General features: G+C 60.7%; 1 protein-coding gene across 1 annotated transcript; it reads left to right on the forward strand.

Moving 5' to 3' along the window:
* Positions 1-1,207: 1,207 nt before the first annotated feature.
* Positions 1,208-19,255, forward strand: STAT3 (signal transducer and activator of transcription 3). The gene is made up of 24 exons (XM_059830551.1): positions 1,208-1,242; positions 9,043-9,189; positions 9,794-9,938; positions 10,100-10,198; positions 10,644-10,739; positions 10,824-10,905; positions 11,321-11,415; positions 11,625-11,776; positions 12,227-12,385; positions 12,512-12,604; positions 13,396-13,455; positions 13,748-13,777; positions 13,908-14,001; positions 14,086-14,133; positions 14,399-14,482; positions 14,578-14,676; positions 14,860-14,995; positions 15,211-15,263; positions 15,353-15,447; positions 15,770-15,909; positions 16,310-16,522; positions 16,799-16,841; positions 17,192-17,304; positions 17,391-19,255. Exons 2-24 carry the CDS (start codon positions 9,062-9,064, stop codon positions 17,444-17,446), a joined length of 2,313 nt encoding a protein of 770 aa, XP_059686534.1. The 5' UTR covers positions 1,208-1,242; positions 9,043-9,061; the 3' UTR covers positions 17,447-19,255.
* The last annotated feature ends 245 nt before the right edge of the window (positions 19,256-19,500 follow it).

A 19,500-nucleotide genomic window follows, 5' to 3' on the forward strand; every position in this document is an offset into this window, starting at 1 on the left:
TCCTCCCCAGCCCGCTCCCCCGCAGCGGGGAGGGCTGCTGTTGCTGACATAACCGAGTATATAAACTTGCTTTTCCTCCAAGAAGCATTTTCCTTCTTACTGTCTAGTGCACCCAGCCTGCCCGCGGCCCCAGGGCCCCGCTGCCCGCCCTGCCGGGCCCCCGGAGGTGCCTCCCCAGGGCCCCGCTGCCGCAGCCGCCGTCCCCGGAGAAGGTGCGCCCCTGCCCGTCCCGTGTGCCGGCCAGCGGCAGGCGGGGGGGCGGCTGCAGGCAGCCCCGCGGCACCGCCGGCCCCGAGGCTCCCGGTCGGGCCCCGCCAGCCCTCCTGCCCGCGGGGCAGGCAGCTCGGCGGTTCCCGGCCCCGCGCGGGCCCGCAGCCCGCGGGCCACCTGCCCCGCGCACAGCCTCTGGCGGGCCCACGGGCGGCTCTCACGTGGGTGTGTCTTCCCACGGAGCAGCGGGGGCGCGGCAGCCGGCGCCGAGGGCACGAAGCTCCCCGGGCCCGGACGGGCGCAGCGCAGCGCGGGGCCGGGGCGGCGGGAGCCCGGACGAGCCCCCGGCCGTTCCCGCGGCTGCGTCCCGGCGAGCAGCGCAACTAATAAAGTCTCTTTTCTAAACCACCAGCGTGCGGCCTCTTCATGGCGCCGGCCGCGCCGCGGGGACGCGCGAGGGGTGGCCAGAGGGCGGGGGAGACCGCCCCGCGCGGGCCGGGGCCTGCGGCCCCAGGCGGGGCCGGTACGCGTTGCCCCAGGCGGGGTCGCTGGCGGGCCCCGGCGCGGAGCGCAGGGCCCGCCCGGGCCGGCGCTGCCCCTTTAAGAGGCGGTGGCGGCGGCCGCGGGCCGCGCGCTGACGTCAGGGCGCTGCCCGGAACTCAGCCGGGTTTCCCGCACGGCCGTTCCCGGCAGCCGCCGCCCCCCCCGCCGCGCCGCCCTGCACCGCCCCCTCCCCAGCGCCGCCCCGCGGCGGGAGGCGGCGCCGTCCGGGAACAGCCGGCACGGGGCAGCCCCCCCGCGCCGCCGCGAGCCGTGACGAGCTGCGGGGCGGCCGCGCTGATTGGCCGTCAGGGCCCGTCCCTCGCGGGGCAGCGGGAGCGCCGCGCCGCCGTTGGCTGGGCTCGGCGTGACGCGGCGGGGCGGGGCGGGGCCGGGCGGGCAGCAGGTTTCTCGTCACTCGGGCAGGGTCCGGACGCGATCGTCGCCGGCACCGGGAGCTGCCGCCCCGCCCCGCCCCGTCCGGGACCGCCGGTGAGCGCGGGGGGGCCCGGGGCTGTCGGTTCCGGGACCAGGTGCCGGGGGGCGCGGCCAGGGCCGCCGGGTGCCCGGGCCCGTTGGTGCTGGACGCGGGGGCTGGCCGGCACCGGGGAGCCGGGTGTCAGGGCCCCGGCTGCGCAGGCCCGGGGCTGGGTGCCAGCGGCCGCGGTGCCGGTGTCCCGTTGGGGCTGTTGGGCCGCTGGCCGCCAAGGGCCGGCGGTGCCGGGGCCTGCCGCTGGCCGTCCTGCGGCCCCGGGGCGTGGGGCTGGTGCCGCCGGCTTCGGGCTGTGCGCTGCCGCGGGGCCGGGGCTGCCCACCTCGGTGGGCCCGAGCCGTCGTGGGGGCGGTCGAGCGGCCCGGGGACGGGGCGGGCACGGCTGCTGTCCCCGCGGCACCTCGGCCCGCGCCCGGGGGGGCTGCTCCCGCAGCGCCCCGGGCTTGTCGGGTGTCTGCGGGGCCGGGGGCGGGGGGCGCAGCCCCAGCCGCTCGCAGGGGGTCTTTCCCCGGGAGCCTCCCCCGTCGGTTCGGGGCCTGTCCCTGCCGTCGGGGCCGGCGCCGCGGACACCCGGCGGTTTCACTTTTGCTGGGAGGCGGCAGCTCCCTCCCGCTGCGGCGGGTCCCACGGTGGGGCCGAGGCCGGTGCCGCTGTGAGCGGGGCGCCTGACAGCAGGTGGGGGCAGCACCCTGTGTTCCCAGGGAGTCGTAATTAGGGAGGTACCAATTAACCTAATCCTCTGGTCTTACAGCAAATGGGATTTCTTTCCTTCCCACAGTTCCCAGCAGGTGCCGAGCAAGTCCTTGCTGGGCAGGGGCAGCTCCCAGAAGCTGGTGAGACTCTGAGGCACTGGCATCGTCGTGCACTGCACGCTGCGTCCCCGCTCCCCAGGCACCCTTGCAGAGCTGGGTCTGTTGGTGAAGCGTGCTTATGCCATGCAAACTCCAACAAAAGGTTCAAAGCCTAAATAGGCTTCTCAGAGAGGGAAAAACGTCCGGACTGGCAGGGCTAGAGGAGCTCCTGCCTGGTCTGGTTGCATTGAGGCAGGATGGTGGGCTGTCACTCAGTCCGCGCGCTTTGCGCGTTTAACTGTAGGATGGCACTTGGGCCACAAACTCGAGATCGCCTGAGCAAGGCTTTAGGACAGATGTTGATGCAGCCTGTCCCAGTGGTGGGATTTTCATGCTGATGAAATGACTCATAACCAAGACTGAAAGCCTGGCTGAGGGTCCTGCACCTGGGCAGACCAAGGCTTGAAGACCTGATTGATGTCTCTAGTAGAGCTGTGAGCTCAGGGCTGCAGCTTTACCCATCCCTTGAATAGAACTGCTCGGCAGTGTCTTGCTTGGGATCTTCTGCCTGGACCAGGCTTTGGTTCGATAACTGTCCCTGCAGGCAGTAGGTGCGATGCAGAGTGGCCAAGGAGTGGGTGTGGAGCAGAGCTATCGGGTCCTGCATCTCAGGTGAAGATTTGAGCCATGTGGCTGAGATGCCCGAGTGCTCTGTGGGGGCCGACAGCTGTGCCCACTACTCCTGCCCGCTGCCAGCCTGCGCTCTGCCCCGTCACCTTCCTGCCACTCAGCCCAGCGCTGTCCCAGGGTGTGCATGACTCTTGTTCCTGCGTGTGCACGCCTGTGTGTGTCTGTTGGAGCGCGGCAGGAGCAGGGGTGGTGTCCCAGGTGGGGAGGGTGGGCTGCCCTGGGCTGGCTCTTGAGAAGGTCCCTTCTGCATCTGCAGGGCGCTGGCCCTGCCTGTGTGTGCACACCGGGGCAGTTGACCCCCATTTCCACCCTGAAGGCGATTGCTATCACTGTCACTCCCGGTGCAGCCTCTTCTGCTGTTTCCCATGGATCTTCAGAGCTGCTGGAGCAGTGGTGGCAGAGGACAGGAGGGGTGTGTGGCTGGGCATCCTCTGCCCTGAGCGCGTGGTGACTGTGTTATTCAGCTCCTGCAGCAGGAGTTATGTGTTAGGATGGACCCTGGAGAGCTGCGATGAGGAACAGCCAGCTGTGGTGTGTGGGTTGATCAGGGAACTCAGCACAGTGGCTGCGAGGTCACCCAGAGCCTCCCTCTGCCCTGCGCTGTCACCCTCTTCTCCTTTCGCAAATCTGTGTAGCTGCTCCGTTTTTCCCCCTCCAGGGCTGGCTTTGCTCCAGAGGAGCAGAGCCAAGTTCTCCTAATAGCCTTTTCAAAACTTGCTCTTGTGTTCGCCTGGAGCAATTAGCTGCTTCGTTGTAGAACAGTTTTTCATCAGCCTGATGATGGTTGTATGAAAGCAGGGGCAGCGAGGCGCCTGGTGTCAAAGCAACCATGCAGTGCTGTTTGTTGGAAAGCCGGGGCTCCCATGAAGCGTTGTTGATGGCATCTGTCATGATTGTGTGATGCTCCTGCTGGTGATAACTCTGTTAATGTGACCTATGCAACACTACCGGTAACTGAGCTTCATTCTGCCCATGGCACTGCAGGGGACAGGGAGTGCCACAGTCCTTTCAAGGGCTGCTCCAGTGATTCCCCCTGTACACATTGCCCTGGGAGTCATTGCTTCTTGTGGGGCCACAGGTGAGGGGTGTTCTCAGGTGCATCACACAAACAAGAAAGCAGACGGAAGGCAGTTGTGGGATTGCTTCCACGGCAGAAGCCCTGTTTCAAATAAGGCTGTTGGAGTGTGCAAAGCTGTCCCGAGCTGCCAGTAACGCTCAGGCCCGTCTCTGGTGCTCTGCCCTTGCAGGGGAGCTAAAGAAAGGTGAACTTTAGCTCTCGAGCTACTTTTAGCAGCTTTGCTCTGAGCTCTGGGCAGCATGTTTACTCCTGGGCTTGCATCATGCTGTGCTTGGCCCCGGCCGCATCGGTTGCTCCCTGGCTCTGTTCCAGAGACGGGAGGAGAGGCTAACCGCAGAGATGGGCAAGCCCAGCGGAATCGGAAAGGTTCAACCCTCAGATCTTTAAACCCTGTCAAGGGAGGCTTCCCAGCAGCGGGGCTGGCTGGGGAGAGGCTCCTGCGCGGGGTTTCAGGGCTGATGAGATCAGAGCTTCCCTAATGCTGGTGGCTTTGACAGTAAGGAGTGTCACAGGGACCCTTTCCCTCTGGGGCCGTCAGTGGTTCAGGCTGCCTGGCTGCTTTCTGTTGATGCTGGGGGGAGCTGGAGCTTAGTGCTGCGCCAAAGGAGGCAAAGTCTCCTCTCAGCCCTTCGGGAGGGAGAGGAGGCTTTCCGCTGCTTCCTGACCGCTTCCTGCTCCCAGTCTGTCCTGCTTTCCCACATCCTCTCCCAACTTGATGATGGGCTGGGCGGCCTCCGTCACAGGGCCCCTCCCCGGGGCTGCGTGCTCTCCTGTCACCCGCTGCAGCGGAGCTGTCTCTGTTGGCCTGAGCCCATGTTCTAGCAAAGCATGTCTCGGGGCTTTTCCCTGCCCGCTGCTCTTGCAGCGGCGCATGGAGGGTTTGTCACGTCAGGCTCCAGTTGAGCTGGGGGCTGTAAAAACTGAGCGTGATCTGCTGCTTCTGCTGAGAGATCCCTCGAGGTGAGAACTGGATGCAGCAGAGCTGCAGGGGGTGGCGAGTGGAGACCGTGTCCTGCCCTGGGCTCGCTGCAGGCACAGCTAGCAGGCAGCGGCTATCCCTGCAGGCTGCTGCTCCGCTCCCGTGCAGGGCGAGCCTGACATGGTTCTTCTGTACTTGTGCGTGTGGTTTGCAGTGACTTCCTTTGCTTCCTCAGCCGCTGTCCTTGCGAGGAGATGCCTGCGGTGGGAAGAGGCAGAGCAGCTCGTGGTTCGCTGCGTGCTAGTTCTGTTTTTCAGGGATCTGTCTGATGGCGTGCAGCCCTGGGGCCCTGGCGGGGTGCCGGCTTCCTGCAGCCGCGGAGCATGCGCTGCGCTGGGGAGCATCTCGCGCTTGAGTGGCAGCCGGGCTGCCGCGGTGGCTCGGCCTGCAGCTATTTGTGGCAGTGAGAAGTGGCTGATTCCTGTCCAAATGCTGCTGCCGTGCAGCAGCCTGGAGGCTTTGCCTTTGGCCTTTCGGTGCTCTGCGGACTTGGGCTCCAGTACTGCCCTGAAATACCCAGGTTGTGACTTTCTTATGGAAGATTTGCTTGGATCAAGGGTTCAGCGAAGTGGCGTCTGGTTCAGCTGCTGCACCCCGATAGGGGAAAGTCCATCCGCAAGCTGCTCCGTGCCGGGCGCTATGGAAGCTGCCCGGGAAGCTGGCTCCCATGCGATGGTAATACTGCAGCAGCGGCCCAGCAGCGCCTGTCCTCGGCTCCCAGCTCAGGGCTGGGGACGCTGCTCTGGCAGAAGATGGGTCGGGGCAGCAGCTGCTGTTTCTGGACAGGCTGGTGAAGCACCCGCCACGCGTGAGGGTGCCGCCATGGTGGTGCAATAGGAAATGAGGTGGCTGAGCTCACCAGCAGGCAGGGGACTCTGGTGGCTTGTAGGTTTTCAGCTGTTGCCTGGCCCATGTATTTGTTGGGGATTTTCCCCCCAGAAGCACCACACAGTTCATGCTGTAGTAGTAACAGCCTCCGGTACCGAGTGGATGCACCACAGCTGCCTGCATGGAAGGAGTGCTCCCTGTGCTGCTGCAGCCAGACAAACGGCCAGCAAAGAGCTGAATCCACCGCAAAATGGGGGCTTTGATGCAATGCCCAGTACCAGCCCTGAACTGTGGCTAACGGCCCAGCCTTTCTTGGCTTACAGCTGCAGAAAGCAAAAGCTCTGGGGTCGCAATGGCCCTGTCATATCAAGCCAGGTCTTACGCCAAGGCTGAAGGAGCGTCTGTTGTTTACAGGCTCCTGCACAGGGCCAGTGTCTCTCCTCCTCCCTTTCGCTTATTACTCCACTGAAAACAGGCTTGGTTCACGTGGTCTTCTCTGTGGATTGCACTAGAGGGTTGTTGTTCAAGGTTAATGTCCTGTGGATGTTGCTCCTGTCTCCGGGGCGATTCAATGCTGTGAAGTTCTAAAAACATCTTTAACTCCATGTCAGGTACCAGGGTCTGTCTCACCCCCGTGTCTCAGTCCACAACAGGACATAACCCGTTTCTCGCTTCTTACAAAAAGCATCCAGAGGAATGAGGAAAGTGTCACATGCAGCAAAGATCAGAAGAGCATGACCTAGAGCGATGCTGAAAGCATCGTGTGGCAGTGATCGGATACATGGGCCCGTCTTGGAGAAGCTGCTGGGGAAACCCAGCTCTCCGTGCTGTGCAGCCCCTCCTGGATGTGTGGGGACCCAGGGCATGGGAGCTGTGGGTGGGCAGCTGCAGGTGGTGGCAGGGTGCCCGTGGACCCCTCTTGGGCTGCTGGAAATCTGCACAAGCTCCCAGGCAAGGTTTAAAACTCCTGATGCTGCTGTGTGCCCAGGGAAATCTTATTTGCCATTAAGGCTTCATAAATTTCTGTCTTGCCTAATGGAAGCCTGCCTGGCTCCTGTGAGGAGCAGCTGTTCTCGCTGTGGGCCTGGGTCTGGTTGTTTTGTCTTTGCCTGCTTCCAGCCCATGTGGGGGCCCAGGGCAGAGCAGCCTGGTTTGCTGGAGGGGAATAAATCCTGCCTCGAGGGGTGGTGCAGCCTTCCTCCCATCTGCCTCCTTGCTGTGCAAAGCTCCGCTTGCGGGGCGCTGCTCTGTGCCTTCCGGCACCCCTCCTGCTGCCAGCCCATTCCCAGACCTTCACACCTCCTGGTGCATTTGCTGTGGTTTCCTTTGTGCCAGCTCCTCGGGGCTGCCCCGCCGCAATGGTTTGCTACTGCAGAAGCTGCAGCAGGCTCCTGTGCCAGTACTGCCATGGGATGGAGCACGGTGCCCCGATCTAAGCCCAGGGCCAGCCTGGGTCTTGGGGCTGGTGCCAGCCCCCTCGCCTGCTCCTGCAGCACCGCCTGTGACGGCTGCTGGTGTGCCGGCTGCCGGGCCGTCCCTAAACCTCAGCTGGCGCGTTGCTCACTGCAGTGACCTTTGGGAAAAGCAAACAGGTTTTTGCAGGGAAGTGACTTTCTGCTGGTGTCAAGCAGAGCTCTTGCCTTCGCTTCCTGAGCGCAGCTTGCTGTCCCCTCATTAGCGTTAGTTTGATTTTCATCAATACACAAGTCTCTAACTCGAAAATTGCTCCTTCCTTGTTTCTGTTGTTTCCTGGCAGTCGCTGCCTTCTGCACTTACTGTAAGCCTTGCAGGTCCTTCTCTGCCTCCCGGAGCAGAGGCAGGCATGCGCGCTGCCTGGCCAGGGGGTGCTTGGAAGGCAGCTGCACCAGATTAAAGCCTTGTACCTGTCACTAGTGACCTACATGCCCAAGACACCTCCCTCCCCTGCAGAAAGAAGGTGGGAAAGCTTTGGGAAAAGGTGCCTCTCTCTAGGAGAGAGCTTTGCTGAAGGCAGGCACTTGGGAAGTGTGCTCTCGTTTGGGGAAGCCCGGTGCTCACCAGACTGAAGCCAGACAGATAGAAGCTCAAGTCCTGAAGCTGAGCCTGGAGCTGCATTCCGTGTGCTCAGGGAGCTCCTGCGCAGCTCAGCGCAGGTCTGAGGTGTTTGATGTCATTAGGAGCTGCCTGTGACGTTAACTCTTAACTCTGATCTGACCCTGCGGTGTGAGGAGCAGCGTGAAGCGAGGCTTCCTACCTGTCTGGGTTTGTAGGAATGACTGTGTTTGGCCCGACCTGCTTGGGGCTGTGCCCAGCCCTGTGGGATTGTGCTTCCCCGAGCCCTCAGGGTCTGTGGGCTGTGAGATCCTCCACAGGGGTGGGAGAGGGTGAGGCTCAGCTCAGCAGCCAGGGCCTGCCTGCTGTGCTCCTGTATTCTGGTGCAAATGGCCACTGGCTGCCGGTGCCAGTGCAAGCTCTGCTCTTCTGATCTCAGACGTTTCACATTAATTTCACGACGTGTGGTGAAAAGAGAATGAGTCAGAATCTGGGCTTTATTCAGCTTCACAGCTGGGGTGGCTGGAACAAAACCTCTCTGCCACTACTCTTCTTGGGAAGCACGCCTGGGCAGGGCAGGGGCAGGCTGGGCTGGGGCCAAAGCTGCCTTCTGCCCTTGCCTTCGGCTGGATTTCAAGTTGTGCTTTCGGGTTGGAGCGGTGCTGCCGGGCCCTCGCTTCTTGGTGCTCAGGCTGCTTTGCCACTCACCCTGCAGGCAGGTGAGGCTGTGTTGCCACGTCCTGCTCTGCCGACGGCTCCGGGGCCGAGTGCCAGGGCGCAAATGTCGGCAGTTGTGAGAAGGGCTTTTCCCCTCGCAGCCAGGCTGGTTCCTTCTCTGCCTCCCCCAGGTGTGTGTGTCATTATTCCTGCACTAATGATGCAGTTTTTGGTCTGCGGTTCTGCCTTCCCTTGACCCAGGCCCACCCGTGGGTGACAGCAGCGGTGCCTGCCCTGCCAGCTGGAGCTGGCAGCTGCTCTCGTCTTGCCGGAGCCCAGCCTGGAGGCACAAACCGGTGCTGGTCCCAGGGCTTCTCGAACTGGTCCCGTGGCTGCCGGCTCAGGGAGGGCTTTGCTGAAGAGGAACCAGCTCCTGGACATGTGGGCGGCTCCACAGGGACACGGGGCGTGGGCTTGTCCCTTGGCGTGCGTTGGAGCTCAGCAGCTGCCCTGGCCCTGTGCTGCCCTTGGAGGGACGGGCACTGTCGGGCCCTTGCCCGTGCCAGCCCCCTCCCAGGGCTGCATGCCCCAGGCTCGCTGTGCCCTGGCTGTCTCCGGTTCTGGCCCCATCAGCACTCCCCAAAGGAACAGCGGTCGTGGCTGGGTCCTGCCAAACGGCTGGTAGGAGGGAGCCTGGAGGCTCCCGGGTGCCAGCTCTGAGCAGCACTTGTGCCCATCCCGCCAGGTCTCCGGAGCTGGCCAGGATGGCACAGTGGAACCAGTTGCAGCAGCTCGACACGCGGTACCTGGAGCAGCTCCACCAGCTCTACAGCGACAGCTTTCCCATGGAGCTCCGTCAGTTCCTGGCCCCATGGATTGAGAGCCAGGACTGGTAAGGCCTTGCAAAACATCAGTACGGGGACTTTGCTCGGGACACCCATCCTCAGGTGGCAGCAGGCGCAGAGGTGGTCTGGAGGAGCTCTGCCGCTTTCCCTAGGCTGTTGATGTGGCAGGACTGGTCTTCCTTCCCAAGGCTTGTGTGGCGCAAAGGGGAGCAGGACTCCGTGTGCACGGTGTCAGACCCTGGACCAGGAGAAGGGGAAGCTCCAAAGCGGAGGTATCCCGGTCCAGGGTGACTTACATTGGCCCCTGTTGTAAACGAGGTTGACACAAAGCACCAGTTCCTGGATCCCATCCAGAGAGCACGTGGGACTGGTGAGGTGCTTGTGTGCTCTGTCTGCCTGGCTTAAGGCCAGACTTTAAGCCAGAGTCCAAAACCTCTCTGTTGCTCTGCTCTTGCGGGTGCAGGCTGAGGTCTCAGTTTATTGGCATGAAGGAAGTCAGGCCTGCTCTGGCCCTTGCCCTGGTGCAGGTTAGGAAGACAGCTGGGGTGTTAAATTGCATGGGGGACAGCAGGCATGAGCGGGGCTGCCTGCAGCGCTGCCTTGCCTCTTCCCTTGTGCCGGGCACCCAGGACACTGCCCTCCCTTGCGCAGGGCGTACGCTGCCAGCAAGGAGTCACACGCCACGCTGGTGTTCCACAACCTGCTGGGGGAGATCGACCAGCAGTACAGCCGCTTCCTGCAGGAGTCCAACGTCTTGTACCAGCACAACCTGCGGCGCATCAAGCAGTTCCTACAGGTGAGGAGGGAAGCACTGGTTTGGCGGGGGGAGGCACGGGGGGAGCCTGTGGAAGTCCAACGGCTTCCTTGGCACAGCTCACAACCTGCAGCCCTAAAGGATGCGGAGATCCCAGGAGTTACATTGTGCCTGCTAACCTTGGGGGTTTGAACCTTTTACAGAGCAGATACTTGGAGAAGCCAATGGAAATAGCGCGCATTGTGGCTCGCTGCCTGTGGGAAGAGTCCCGGCTACTGCAGACAGCTGCCACTGCAGCCCAGGTCAGTGGCTCGGGTGTCCCAGGGCCGCCGTCTCATCTCCCACCCGGCAGCACTGTGCGGGTACTCGGTGCTGTGGGGAAGCTCCAGTCCGAAGCTCCCCACTGGCTTCCTTCTGTAACGATAGCTGCTTTGCGCTGAGCAATGGTCCAACTGCGGTGGCTGATAACTTCTGCTGTCCGGCCAGCAGCTGCTTCCCGCCAGGATGAAGCCTGGGTGCTCTCTGCGTGGGGTGCATCCGTCTCTCCTCTGCCCTCTTGTGTGGGGTGTTCCCTGCACCATGCACCTTGCTGTGCAGCCCTGGAGCTATTGCTGCAAGCAAGCAGCCAACCATACTGGCTTTTGTTAGTGAGGAGCGAAGACCCTTCCTGCAAAACCTCCTCAGGCTGGGAGGGGAGCATCCCTGGGTCGTGGCCCTGTTCTAATGCCCTCCTTGTCCCCTCTGCAGCAAGGGGGACAGGCAACACATCCTACAGCAGCTGTAGTGACGGAAAAGCAACAGATGCTGGAGCAGCATCTGCAGGATGTGAGGAAGAGGGTGCAGGTATGTGTGCTGCCTAGGCACCTTCGCCTTTCCCCACCGTAGTGATTTAGTGCTTTGAATAAACCTACATCTCTTGCCTTGCAGGATCTGGAGCAGAAGATGAAAGTGGTGGAGAATCTCCAGGATGACTTTGATTTTAACTACAAGACTTTGAAAAGCCAAGGAGGTAATGGAAGCTTATTAGCACCTGGCAAACCAAAGTGTGTTCCTGCAAGGAAACTTGCTGGAGGGCGTGTTCCAGCCCTCCCGTGCCTCTTCTCCAAACAAGAAGAGTGGCTTAGGCTCAGGCATTTGCATGGCAGAGAAACCTTGTATTTTGTTTCTGCCACTGACACTACCTTCAGGGGATGTGAACCAGAGTTCTGCCCGTGAGCAGAGAAGTGACATGTGGAGGTGATAGTGCTGCTGTGCATGCAGGAAAGCCAGCAAGGTGCTTGGAGGCTGTGCAAGATCGCTGCTTAACTATTGACAGCTTTCTAGGGTGCCTGCGCCTTTGCAGTGGAAGTCTTTTTTTGTGTGATGCTTGGGAGGGTAGGAGGAGTCCATGTGTGCAGCTGAAACTTTCTCATCTCTGTGCACAGACATGCAGGATCTGAATGGAAACAATCAGTCAGTGACCCGGCAGAAAATGCAGCAGCTGGAACAGATGCTCACAGCGCTGGACCAAATGCGAAGGGTATGTTGTGCAGCTGGCCCTCCAGATCCCCCTGAGGTGCAGTGGTGCCCTTTTTCTGGGGTATGAGTTTGGTGTTACTGCATGGCCAGAACCGAGAGCAGTGCTGGAAACACAATCCTGGGCGACTTCTTTCTTGTCTGTGAATTTGAATCTTGCAGATCTTGGAGGGAGTCAGAGGATGTTGAAGGTTCAGCTTTCTTTTTTGACAGGGTATTGTAAGTGAGCTGGCTGGACTGTTGTCAGCCATGGAGTACGTGCAGAAGATGCTGGCAGATGAGGAACTGGCAGACTGGAAGAGGCGGCAGCAGATCGCCTGCATTGGCGGCCCACCAAATATCTGCTTAGACCGGCTCGAGAACTGGTAGGAGCTGGCTGGGGTTTGCATCGTTTGCTAGAGAGGTGGCATTCAAACAGCTGCAGTGGAAATAAGCTCTTTGCCTCTGGAAACATCCTTGTGAAACAGCTTCTGATGCCTGCAAGCATAAATGTAATCTGCTAGTTGGACTGATCCTCAGTAGTGGGCACTAATGCTGGAATGGTTAGCCCCAGGCCCATGGGATTTTAAGGCTGCCGTGAGGAGTTCCTGTTCCTGGTGTGTCTCTGCAGAACTTGGGTGCATGCAGGTTTCTTTTTGTAGTGCATGGCCTAGAAAAACGCACTGAGCTGGGAGACGTAGACATGTTCTGTTCTCTGCTGGTTTGGTACGGAGAGCGTCCTCTCTCGCACAAGCGAGGGAAGAGGAGGGCTCCGCAGGCTGGGACTGTGCAGGGCTCAGCAGCACAGCTAACACCGGTTCTTCCTGTCCCCCTAGGATAACCTCTCTTGCTGAATCACAGCTACAGACCCGGCAGCAGATCAAGAAGTTGGAAGAACTTCAACAGAAAGTGTCCTACAAGGGTGACCCGATTGTCCAACACCGGCCCATGCTGGAGGAGCGGATTGTGGAGCTGTTCAGGAACCTGATGAAAAGGTGCCGAGGGCTGGGAGGGAGCTGTGGGCAGTCCCCTGGTCACAGGCAGTGGGTGGATGGGTGGGCAGTGAGCCATCTGGGCTGGGCCTGAGGTTTGACTGTGGTTCTTGTGCCTTTCCCTTGCAGTGCTTTCGTTGTGGAGAGGCAACCCTGCATGCCCATGCACCCTGACCGGCCCCTGGTCATCAAAACTGGTGTGCAGTTCACCACCAAAGTCAGGTGGGTTGCTGGCCCACTGCACTATGGGCAGGGGAGAGGAGCTGTGCAGGGGAAAGCAAAGCAGGATCTCTCTCCGAAGGAGGTGCTGGTGCAGATCCAGCCTCCAGCTTGCCTGTGGGATGCTGGGAGGGAATGAATACCAGCAGGCTGGCCCTGCTGGAGTGCTGCCTGCGTGACTCAGTGCAGGGATGGCGGCTGCTGGCTGGGGCTCTGCCGCGTTCCTGGAGGCAGCCGGGGTTCTGGTAAATCCTGCTGCGGGGGCGGGCGGCAGGAAGCATCAGCGTATCCCTGACCAGCCGCCTCTCAGCTGGCCTGTGTTCCTTGCCAGCCTCCGCAGAGAGCGGCTGCTCTGACACCAGGCTCTGCCTGGAGCTTCTTCACCATCTCCCAGCTGTGCCCCTGTTGCCCCCTTGGCGTGTGGCAGCATCTGGCCACAGAGCAGTGTGGAGGGTGTTTGTTCAGAGCAGATGTCTGCCTGCTGTGGGCAATCAGCAGCCAAAATGAGCCCTGCTCAGGGGAGCATCAGCACCTCCGTGGTTCTGGGGACAGGTGTCAGGGCTGACATGTCACAGGCTTGCATGCAGACAGGCTCAGGGATGCTGGAGGAGCTGGGTAACGCCGCGTCCCTGTGAACTCTGTGGTGTGAACCATGGTGCTGCCTGCTGGGGGATGCACGCAGCACTGCTGTCCGTCCAGCTGTTCTGCAGTCTGTGCCAGGTGCTGTGTTGAACTGGAGTTGTTCGCGTGTGCAGGATGTTCATGCTTACACTGTGTCTGCTGACTCTTTGCAGGTTGTTGGTCAAGTTTCCAGAGCTGAACTATCAGCTGAAAATTAAAGTCTGCATTGACAAGTGAGTCCTGTGCTCTGATCCTGGTGGCGTTGGGTGGGGTTACTGGAGTGGGACTTGTTCCTGCTGCCGCTAGGTCAGGCTCCATCCCTGCACCCAGGGCCAGCGTGACCCCCGGTAGAAGGGGAGGGTACAGGGTGGTGCTGGGTCCCAAGGGTTCATTCTCATGTAGGGGGACAGCCTGGGGGCCTTGTGGGTCTCAATGTTGTGATGCAGCCAGCCCCACACACCAGCTTGTCTGCATCAGGGTGGGAAGGCCATGGCCATGACCGGGTGCCTCTCTCCCCTTTTCTAGGGACTCTGGGGATGTTGCAGCACTTCGGGGGTAAGTGCAATGTTTTGGGTTTGTTTTTTTTTTCCTTCTTGCTTCTGCTTTTAATCCTAGCAAACATCCCACCACACGGTCACTCTGAGAGGGAGGGCCCTGTCAGCCATACTCTCTTTCCTCTTTTGAGGTCCCGGAAGTTTAACATCCTGGGAACAAATACCAAAGTCATGAACATGGAGGAGTCAAACAATGGCAGCCTCTCAGCAGAGTTCAAGCACTTGGTAGGTACCAAGAGCTCTTGGGCTGCTCCTGTTAAGGCTGCGTGCCATCGTGGTGTTGCTTCAACATGTTCCTTCTCTCTGCAGACCCTGCGGGAGCAACGGTGTGGTAACGGAGGCAGAGCCAATTGCGATGTAAGTGCTGGGGGGGGCCTTGGGTAGGAGAGCCCTTTGCCGGCAGCTCTGCTCCTTGTCTTGCTCCCCATTGAGCAGCTGAGCCCTGAGGGGAAGCAGGAGCCCTGCCCTGGGGGGGCGGTATCTTTGGGCACCCTCTGGCATGTTGGCAGCTGCCAGACCAGCCCTGTCACCCAGACCTGGGCAGCAGCGTTGGACCTGGTGGCCATGTGTCAGGCCAAGGGCAGGTGTCACCTGTGTGCTCATTGTGTCCTCCCCACCCTAGGCCTCGCTGATAGTCACTGAGGAGCTGCACCTCATCACCTTTGAGACAGAGGTGTATCACCAGGGGCTGAAAATCGACCTGGAGGTGAGCTGTGGGTTACTGCCTGTTGCAGCCATGAGCCTGGGTGCAGAGGAGCCCTGGGAGATCTCCCAGCCTGTGGTCACATCCTGTCGTTGCAGACCCACTCGCTGCCTGTGGTGGTCATCTCCAACATCTGCCAAATGCCCAATGCCTGGGCGTCCATCCTGTGGTACAACATGCTGACTAACAACCCCAAGGTAGGGCCCAGCGCTGTGGGGGCAACTGGCAGAGCAGCAGTGCAGGTTTTGGGACCAGAGTGTCCCAGCAGGCAGGCTGCAGGCAGGGAGAGGGAAGCTGTGGCTGTGGGAACAGGGCTGGGGCAGGACCTGGCCCTGCTTCTGTCCCATGTCCTGCTCAGGGCTGTGTTTTCCCTCGTGCAGAACGTGAACTTCTTCACCAAGCCCCCCATCGGGACCTGGGACCAGGTAGCAGAGGTGCTGAGCTGGCAGTTCTCCTCTACCACAAAGCGCGGCCTCAGCATTGAGCAGCTGACAACGCTGGCAGAAAAACTTCTAGGTAACCTAGTGTGGGTGTCCTGCCTGTCCCTGCTGTCCCTCAGGGTGGCTCTGTAAATGCAATATAGGAGCAAGATCATGTTGTTTGGGAGTGGAGCTATAATTTTCAGTTGCTCAGTTTTCTCCCAAACAACACAATTCTTGGGTTGCTCCCTGGAAATGGTGTCTTTGGCAGAACAGCTCTATCTAAATGTTGATGCTCCTGTTCTCTGCCAGGGCCAGGTGTGAATTACTCCGGCTGTCAGATCACCTGGGCCAAGTTCTGCAAGGTATAACTCTCTCTCTTCTGCTGAGCACCTTCCCTTGGCTCTTCCCTTCGTCCAAGCCATGCTCACAGCCTCTCTGCCCTCTTCCTCAGGAGAACATGGCTGGCAAAGGCTTCTCTTTCTGGGTCTGGCTGGACAACATCATTGACTTGGTGAAAAAGTACATCCTGGCACTGTGGAACGAAGGGTGAGCCTCGGCCAGCGTCGGTCCAGAGACCCTTGGTTGGGCTGGGCCTTGGGAGGGGTTCCATAAGTCCTGTCCCGAGGGAGTGAGGTGCCTTGTCCAGGTGCAGGTGGGCTCTCCTGGGATGCCTTTTCTGTCCAGGCCCTGTTGGCTGGTTCACAGTGAAAACCCACCTGGGAATCCTTAATGTCCGTGGCTCTGCCAATGGCTGGGCCAGGTCCTGCTGCTGCCTGATGCTGTGCAGAGAGCTGGCAGGGTTCATGTCCTGGAATAGCTGCCCTGGTATCCTGGCCCATCCTTGTTCTCCTCGCTTCCTGATGCCCAGGTACATCATGGGGTTCATCAGCAAGGAGCGGGAGCGAGCCATCCTGAGCACCAAGCCCCCGGGAACCTTCCTGCTGCGGTTCAGCGAGAGCAGCAAGGAAGGCGGCATCACCTTCACATGGGTGGAGAAGGACATCAGCGGTATGTTGCTCTCCCCCTCACTGCCCTGGGTGCGGTGCCTTGCTCAGCCAGCGTTCCCGGCTCTGAAGGGGCTTGGAACCCTCTGATAAGACACTTGTTCTTTGTCCTTGTCCTGACAAGCCCTCTGCTTAGGTTAACCCTTTGGGCCTGGCTGCCCTTTGCTGGTCTCTGCCTCCTGGGTGTCACTGCGCATGTGCTGCCCGTGGGGCGCAGTTCTCCGTGACACTGAAAGCACCTGCCATGTCCCTGTCCTGCCCTGTGGTCTGCTGGGTGCCTTGTGAGGCTGAGCACGGCCCCAGGCTGATCTTGTCCCTGCTGCTCGTGGGGTGTTTGCAGAAGGCCCTGCCTCTGCCTGAGGAACACGGGTGTCTTGCCCTGTGTCAAAAGTCTCCTTGTACAGGGAAGACCCAGATCCAGTCTGTGGAGCCCTACACCAAGCAGCAGCTGAACAACATGTCGTTTGCGGAGATCATCATGGGCTACAAAATCATGGATGCGACCAACATCCTGGTGTCCCCCCTGGTGTACCTGTACCCAGACATCCCCAAGGAGGAGGCGTTTGGGAAGTACTGCCGCTCTGAGAGCCAGGAGCACTCTGAAGCTACTGACTCAGGTAGTCGTTGACTTTCTGTGCTCCAGTGCAGCTCCTGTGTCATGGGGAGGCTCCAGGGACAGCACTGCTGGAAGAGCTGTCACCACCCAGCATCCTGTGCCGGTCCCCCGAGGGCGTAGCTACAGTGTGGGACTAGCGGCAGGGTCCCTGTGGGGTGCGGGCAGCTGCGCAGGGGCTGGGAGGGTGGGTGCTGTCCGCGGGTCTGCGCTCTGGAGGGGGAGGAGAGCAGGGTTCTTCCTGCAGCAGCTGATGACGAGGCTGCTCGCTCCTCTGCAGGTGCTGCTCCGTATCTGAAGACCAAGTTCATCTGTGTCACCCCGTGAGTGTTCCTGGGGGTGTGTCTGTGAGTGCTGGGGGGGCATTTGTGTGCTCAGCCTCGCTTGAATGGGGCGGCGTTCCTTCCCACCACTGCCTGGACTCTGCCTGGGTGCTTTGAGGCTCCCAGCCTGGGCAGGGACAGACCCCGGGGGGCTGAGCCAAGCTCCGGCTCACTGCCCTAACCGCAGGCCTGTTCTTCCCCTCCTGGGGCCCCTTTCCTCTGGAGAGCTCTTGGGACCAGCTGTGCCGTGCCCTGGGGCCCGTTGGGGAGGGAGAGGGGGTGTTGGAGAGCTCTGGCCAGGCCCTGACTCTGGAGGTTTCTGTGCTTTTTTCCCTTCTTCCCTCGGACAGCACCTCCTTCAGCAACACCATTGACCTGCCCATGTCCCCGCGCACCCTGGACTCGCTCATGCAGTTTGGCAACAGCAGCGAGGGAGCAGAGGCCAATGCAGGAGGGCAGTTTGGTGAGTCTGGTGGGACGTGGCACCTGAGGGGGTCCTGGCTGTAGCCACGCACGGGCCCTGTAACCCCCAGCTGTGTCTCCCCCCAGAGTCGCTGACCTTCGACATGGAGCTGACCCCGGAGTGTGCTTCTTCACCGATGTGAGGTGCTCCACCGATGCTTGTGGGGTCCTCCCAGGACTTGGGCTTCCTGCCTCCAAAGAGCTCCCCCAGTCTCGCCCTGCTCGGTCACGGTTGTTTGGGGCCTTTCCTCGGGAGGAGCTGGGGGCCGGGGTCCTTGCCACCGATTCCTTGTTTGACCCAAATGAACACCCCCCTGTCCAGGGTGGTGCCGTTCGTCTTTTTGGGGGGAGGGGGGGATGAACCTTTTTCTATTTCCTTCCATAACAGTTTTTTATTATTGTTTTGCTCATTCAAGTGCCTATTAGCCTCCGATCGCAGCCTCAGTTTTTACAAACGCTTCTGCAGCCCCAGTTGTGCTGCCTGCTGTTGAAAGCTGCTTTCCTGACTGCCAGAGTCCAAAAGCCAGTGAAGCTCTTATGAGCCTGGATTTGCCTCCGGGCGCCTGAGAGGGGATCGGCTGGCCCTGGCCTCCGCAGGGGTTACCTGACGTGCTGTGTGACAGGGGTCTGCATTGCTGCTGCCCCAGCAGCCCTCCCAGAGCTTGCAGAGGGCTCTCCTCTCCGCACCGTTGGCCCTGCTTTTGGCCAGGAGGACCAGCACACGGCTCAGAGCTGCGAGGTGGATGGGCCCAAGTGCTCCCACCTTGCAAGGGCGATGCTTCTGCTGGGCTCAGCCTGGGCTTTGCTGGGAGCAGGGAGTTTCGGTGGCTGCCTGTGCTCGCCACTAACTTCCTGCTGCGTGCACAGAGATCCGGCTGGCTCCAGCAGTCCCAGGGCTCCTGCTGGAACCACTGGCTTCCGTGCAGTGCAAAGGCTGTCCTGGGGCAGGGCAGTGACGTGTCCCAACACCAGTGCATGCTTATGAGCATGCACTGCTCTGGTCTGTTCTGGGACCTGGGTATAACCACAGAGGCTGCCCTGACCGTGGCTCACCCCATGGCCCGGCTCGTGACAGGAGTGTGGCTGTGCCTCCCTCGCTGTGCAGCTAAACCAGTTGGACCCTGGGGGGAGGATGGGAGGCTGCTGGATCCAGCGTGACCTGCAGTGGATGGCTTGGCCTGGCCCTTCTCCCTTGGGTATGGCTTGTGATGTCCCAGGCAGTGGGTTTGCAGCTTCTCGGGGGGCTTCACGTGGCATTTTTGTTGGAGGTTGGCTGTTGCTGTTAAGGTAGGAGGTGGCAAGAGTTGAAGGGAGCAGGATGTACGTAGGGAGAGGAATCTGCTGTTGGCCAGTGCTCGATGGAGGTGTGGGTGTTGCAAAGGGCAGGTTTCCTTGCTCTGGGGGTCGAGGAAAGGTGGAAGCTGTGCTGGCCGATGGTTGTGGCTCTGAATTTACCAAAATGGGGGGAGCCCTCCTGCCCTTTCCATGCAGTGGGTATGCAGACAGTGATGAGCAAGGAAGGGGGGGGAGAGGCAGCAGGAGAGCTGCTTGCGGCCACCCCCAACATCTGGAAGCCCGTCATGTTAATGGGGCTGCAGCTGCCTGCAGTGGTGTGGCATGAGGGGGTTATGTACTGTCCTTGACTGGGCCCAGGGCTTCAGGGCAGGGCTGTAGGAGCTGTCGGCACTGAGGCTGTGGGTAACATCAGTAGAGAAACATCTTACTGGGCACCAGTCCCAGGCTTTACAGGTCTCCTATGTGTCTTGATTTGGCCCTGGGTGGAGACAAACCCTTGATCATCTGTACCAGTGGCGCTGCTGTGGCGCAGGGTGGACCTGTCGCAAGGCTCTGGCTTTTCTGCCCCGTAAAGACTGTGGGCTGTCCCCACAGCCCCCCAGCTGTGGGCTGTGCTGTCGGCATCACAGCCGGAGGGCAGGGAGCCAGAGGGCAGGGCGGGGGGGGGATCCCCTGGGGAAAGGAGAGAGGGCGGTGAGGTCCAGGTCCTGTGTGTGGGCAGGAGCGGTGGCAGTGGCTGGCCCTGGTGCCAGGAGTGCCCTTTGAAGTGGGGAGGTGCTCAGAGGGGATGAGGGCCATTTGCCCCTGTGCTTGCGTGTAGCTGCCTCCAGCTGCCGTCACTGTAGCCCCGGGCAGCGTTCAATACTGTAAAAAATTTTATTTTTTTGTATATTTTATTGCT

This window comes from Gavia stellata, chromosome 28, assembly GCF_030936135.1.
Source record: "Gavia stellata isolate bGavSte3 chromosome 28, bGavSte3.hap2, whole genome shotgun sequence".
NCBI lineage: Eukaryota > Metazoa > Chordata > Aves > Gaviiformes > Gaviidae > Gavia > Gavia stellata.

Bases quoted from the DNA above. Each gene is read 5' to 3' on its own strand.
- STAT3 (XM_059830551.1), top strand. From the start codon at position 9,062: ATGGCACAGTGGAACCAGTTGCAGCAGCTCGACACGCGGTACCTGGAG. The intron at 14,677-14,859 runs GTAGGGCCCAGC...TCCCTCGTGCAG, and splicing joins TGCTGACTAACAACCCCAAG to AACGTGAACTTCTTCACCAA. The intron at 16,842-17,191 runs GTGAGTGTTCCT...TCCCTCGGACAG, and splicing joins AAGTTCATCTGTGTCACCCC to CACCTCCTTCAGCAACACCA.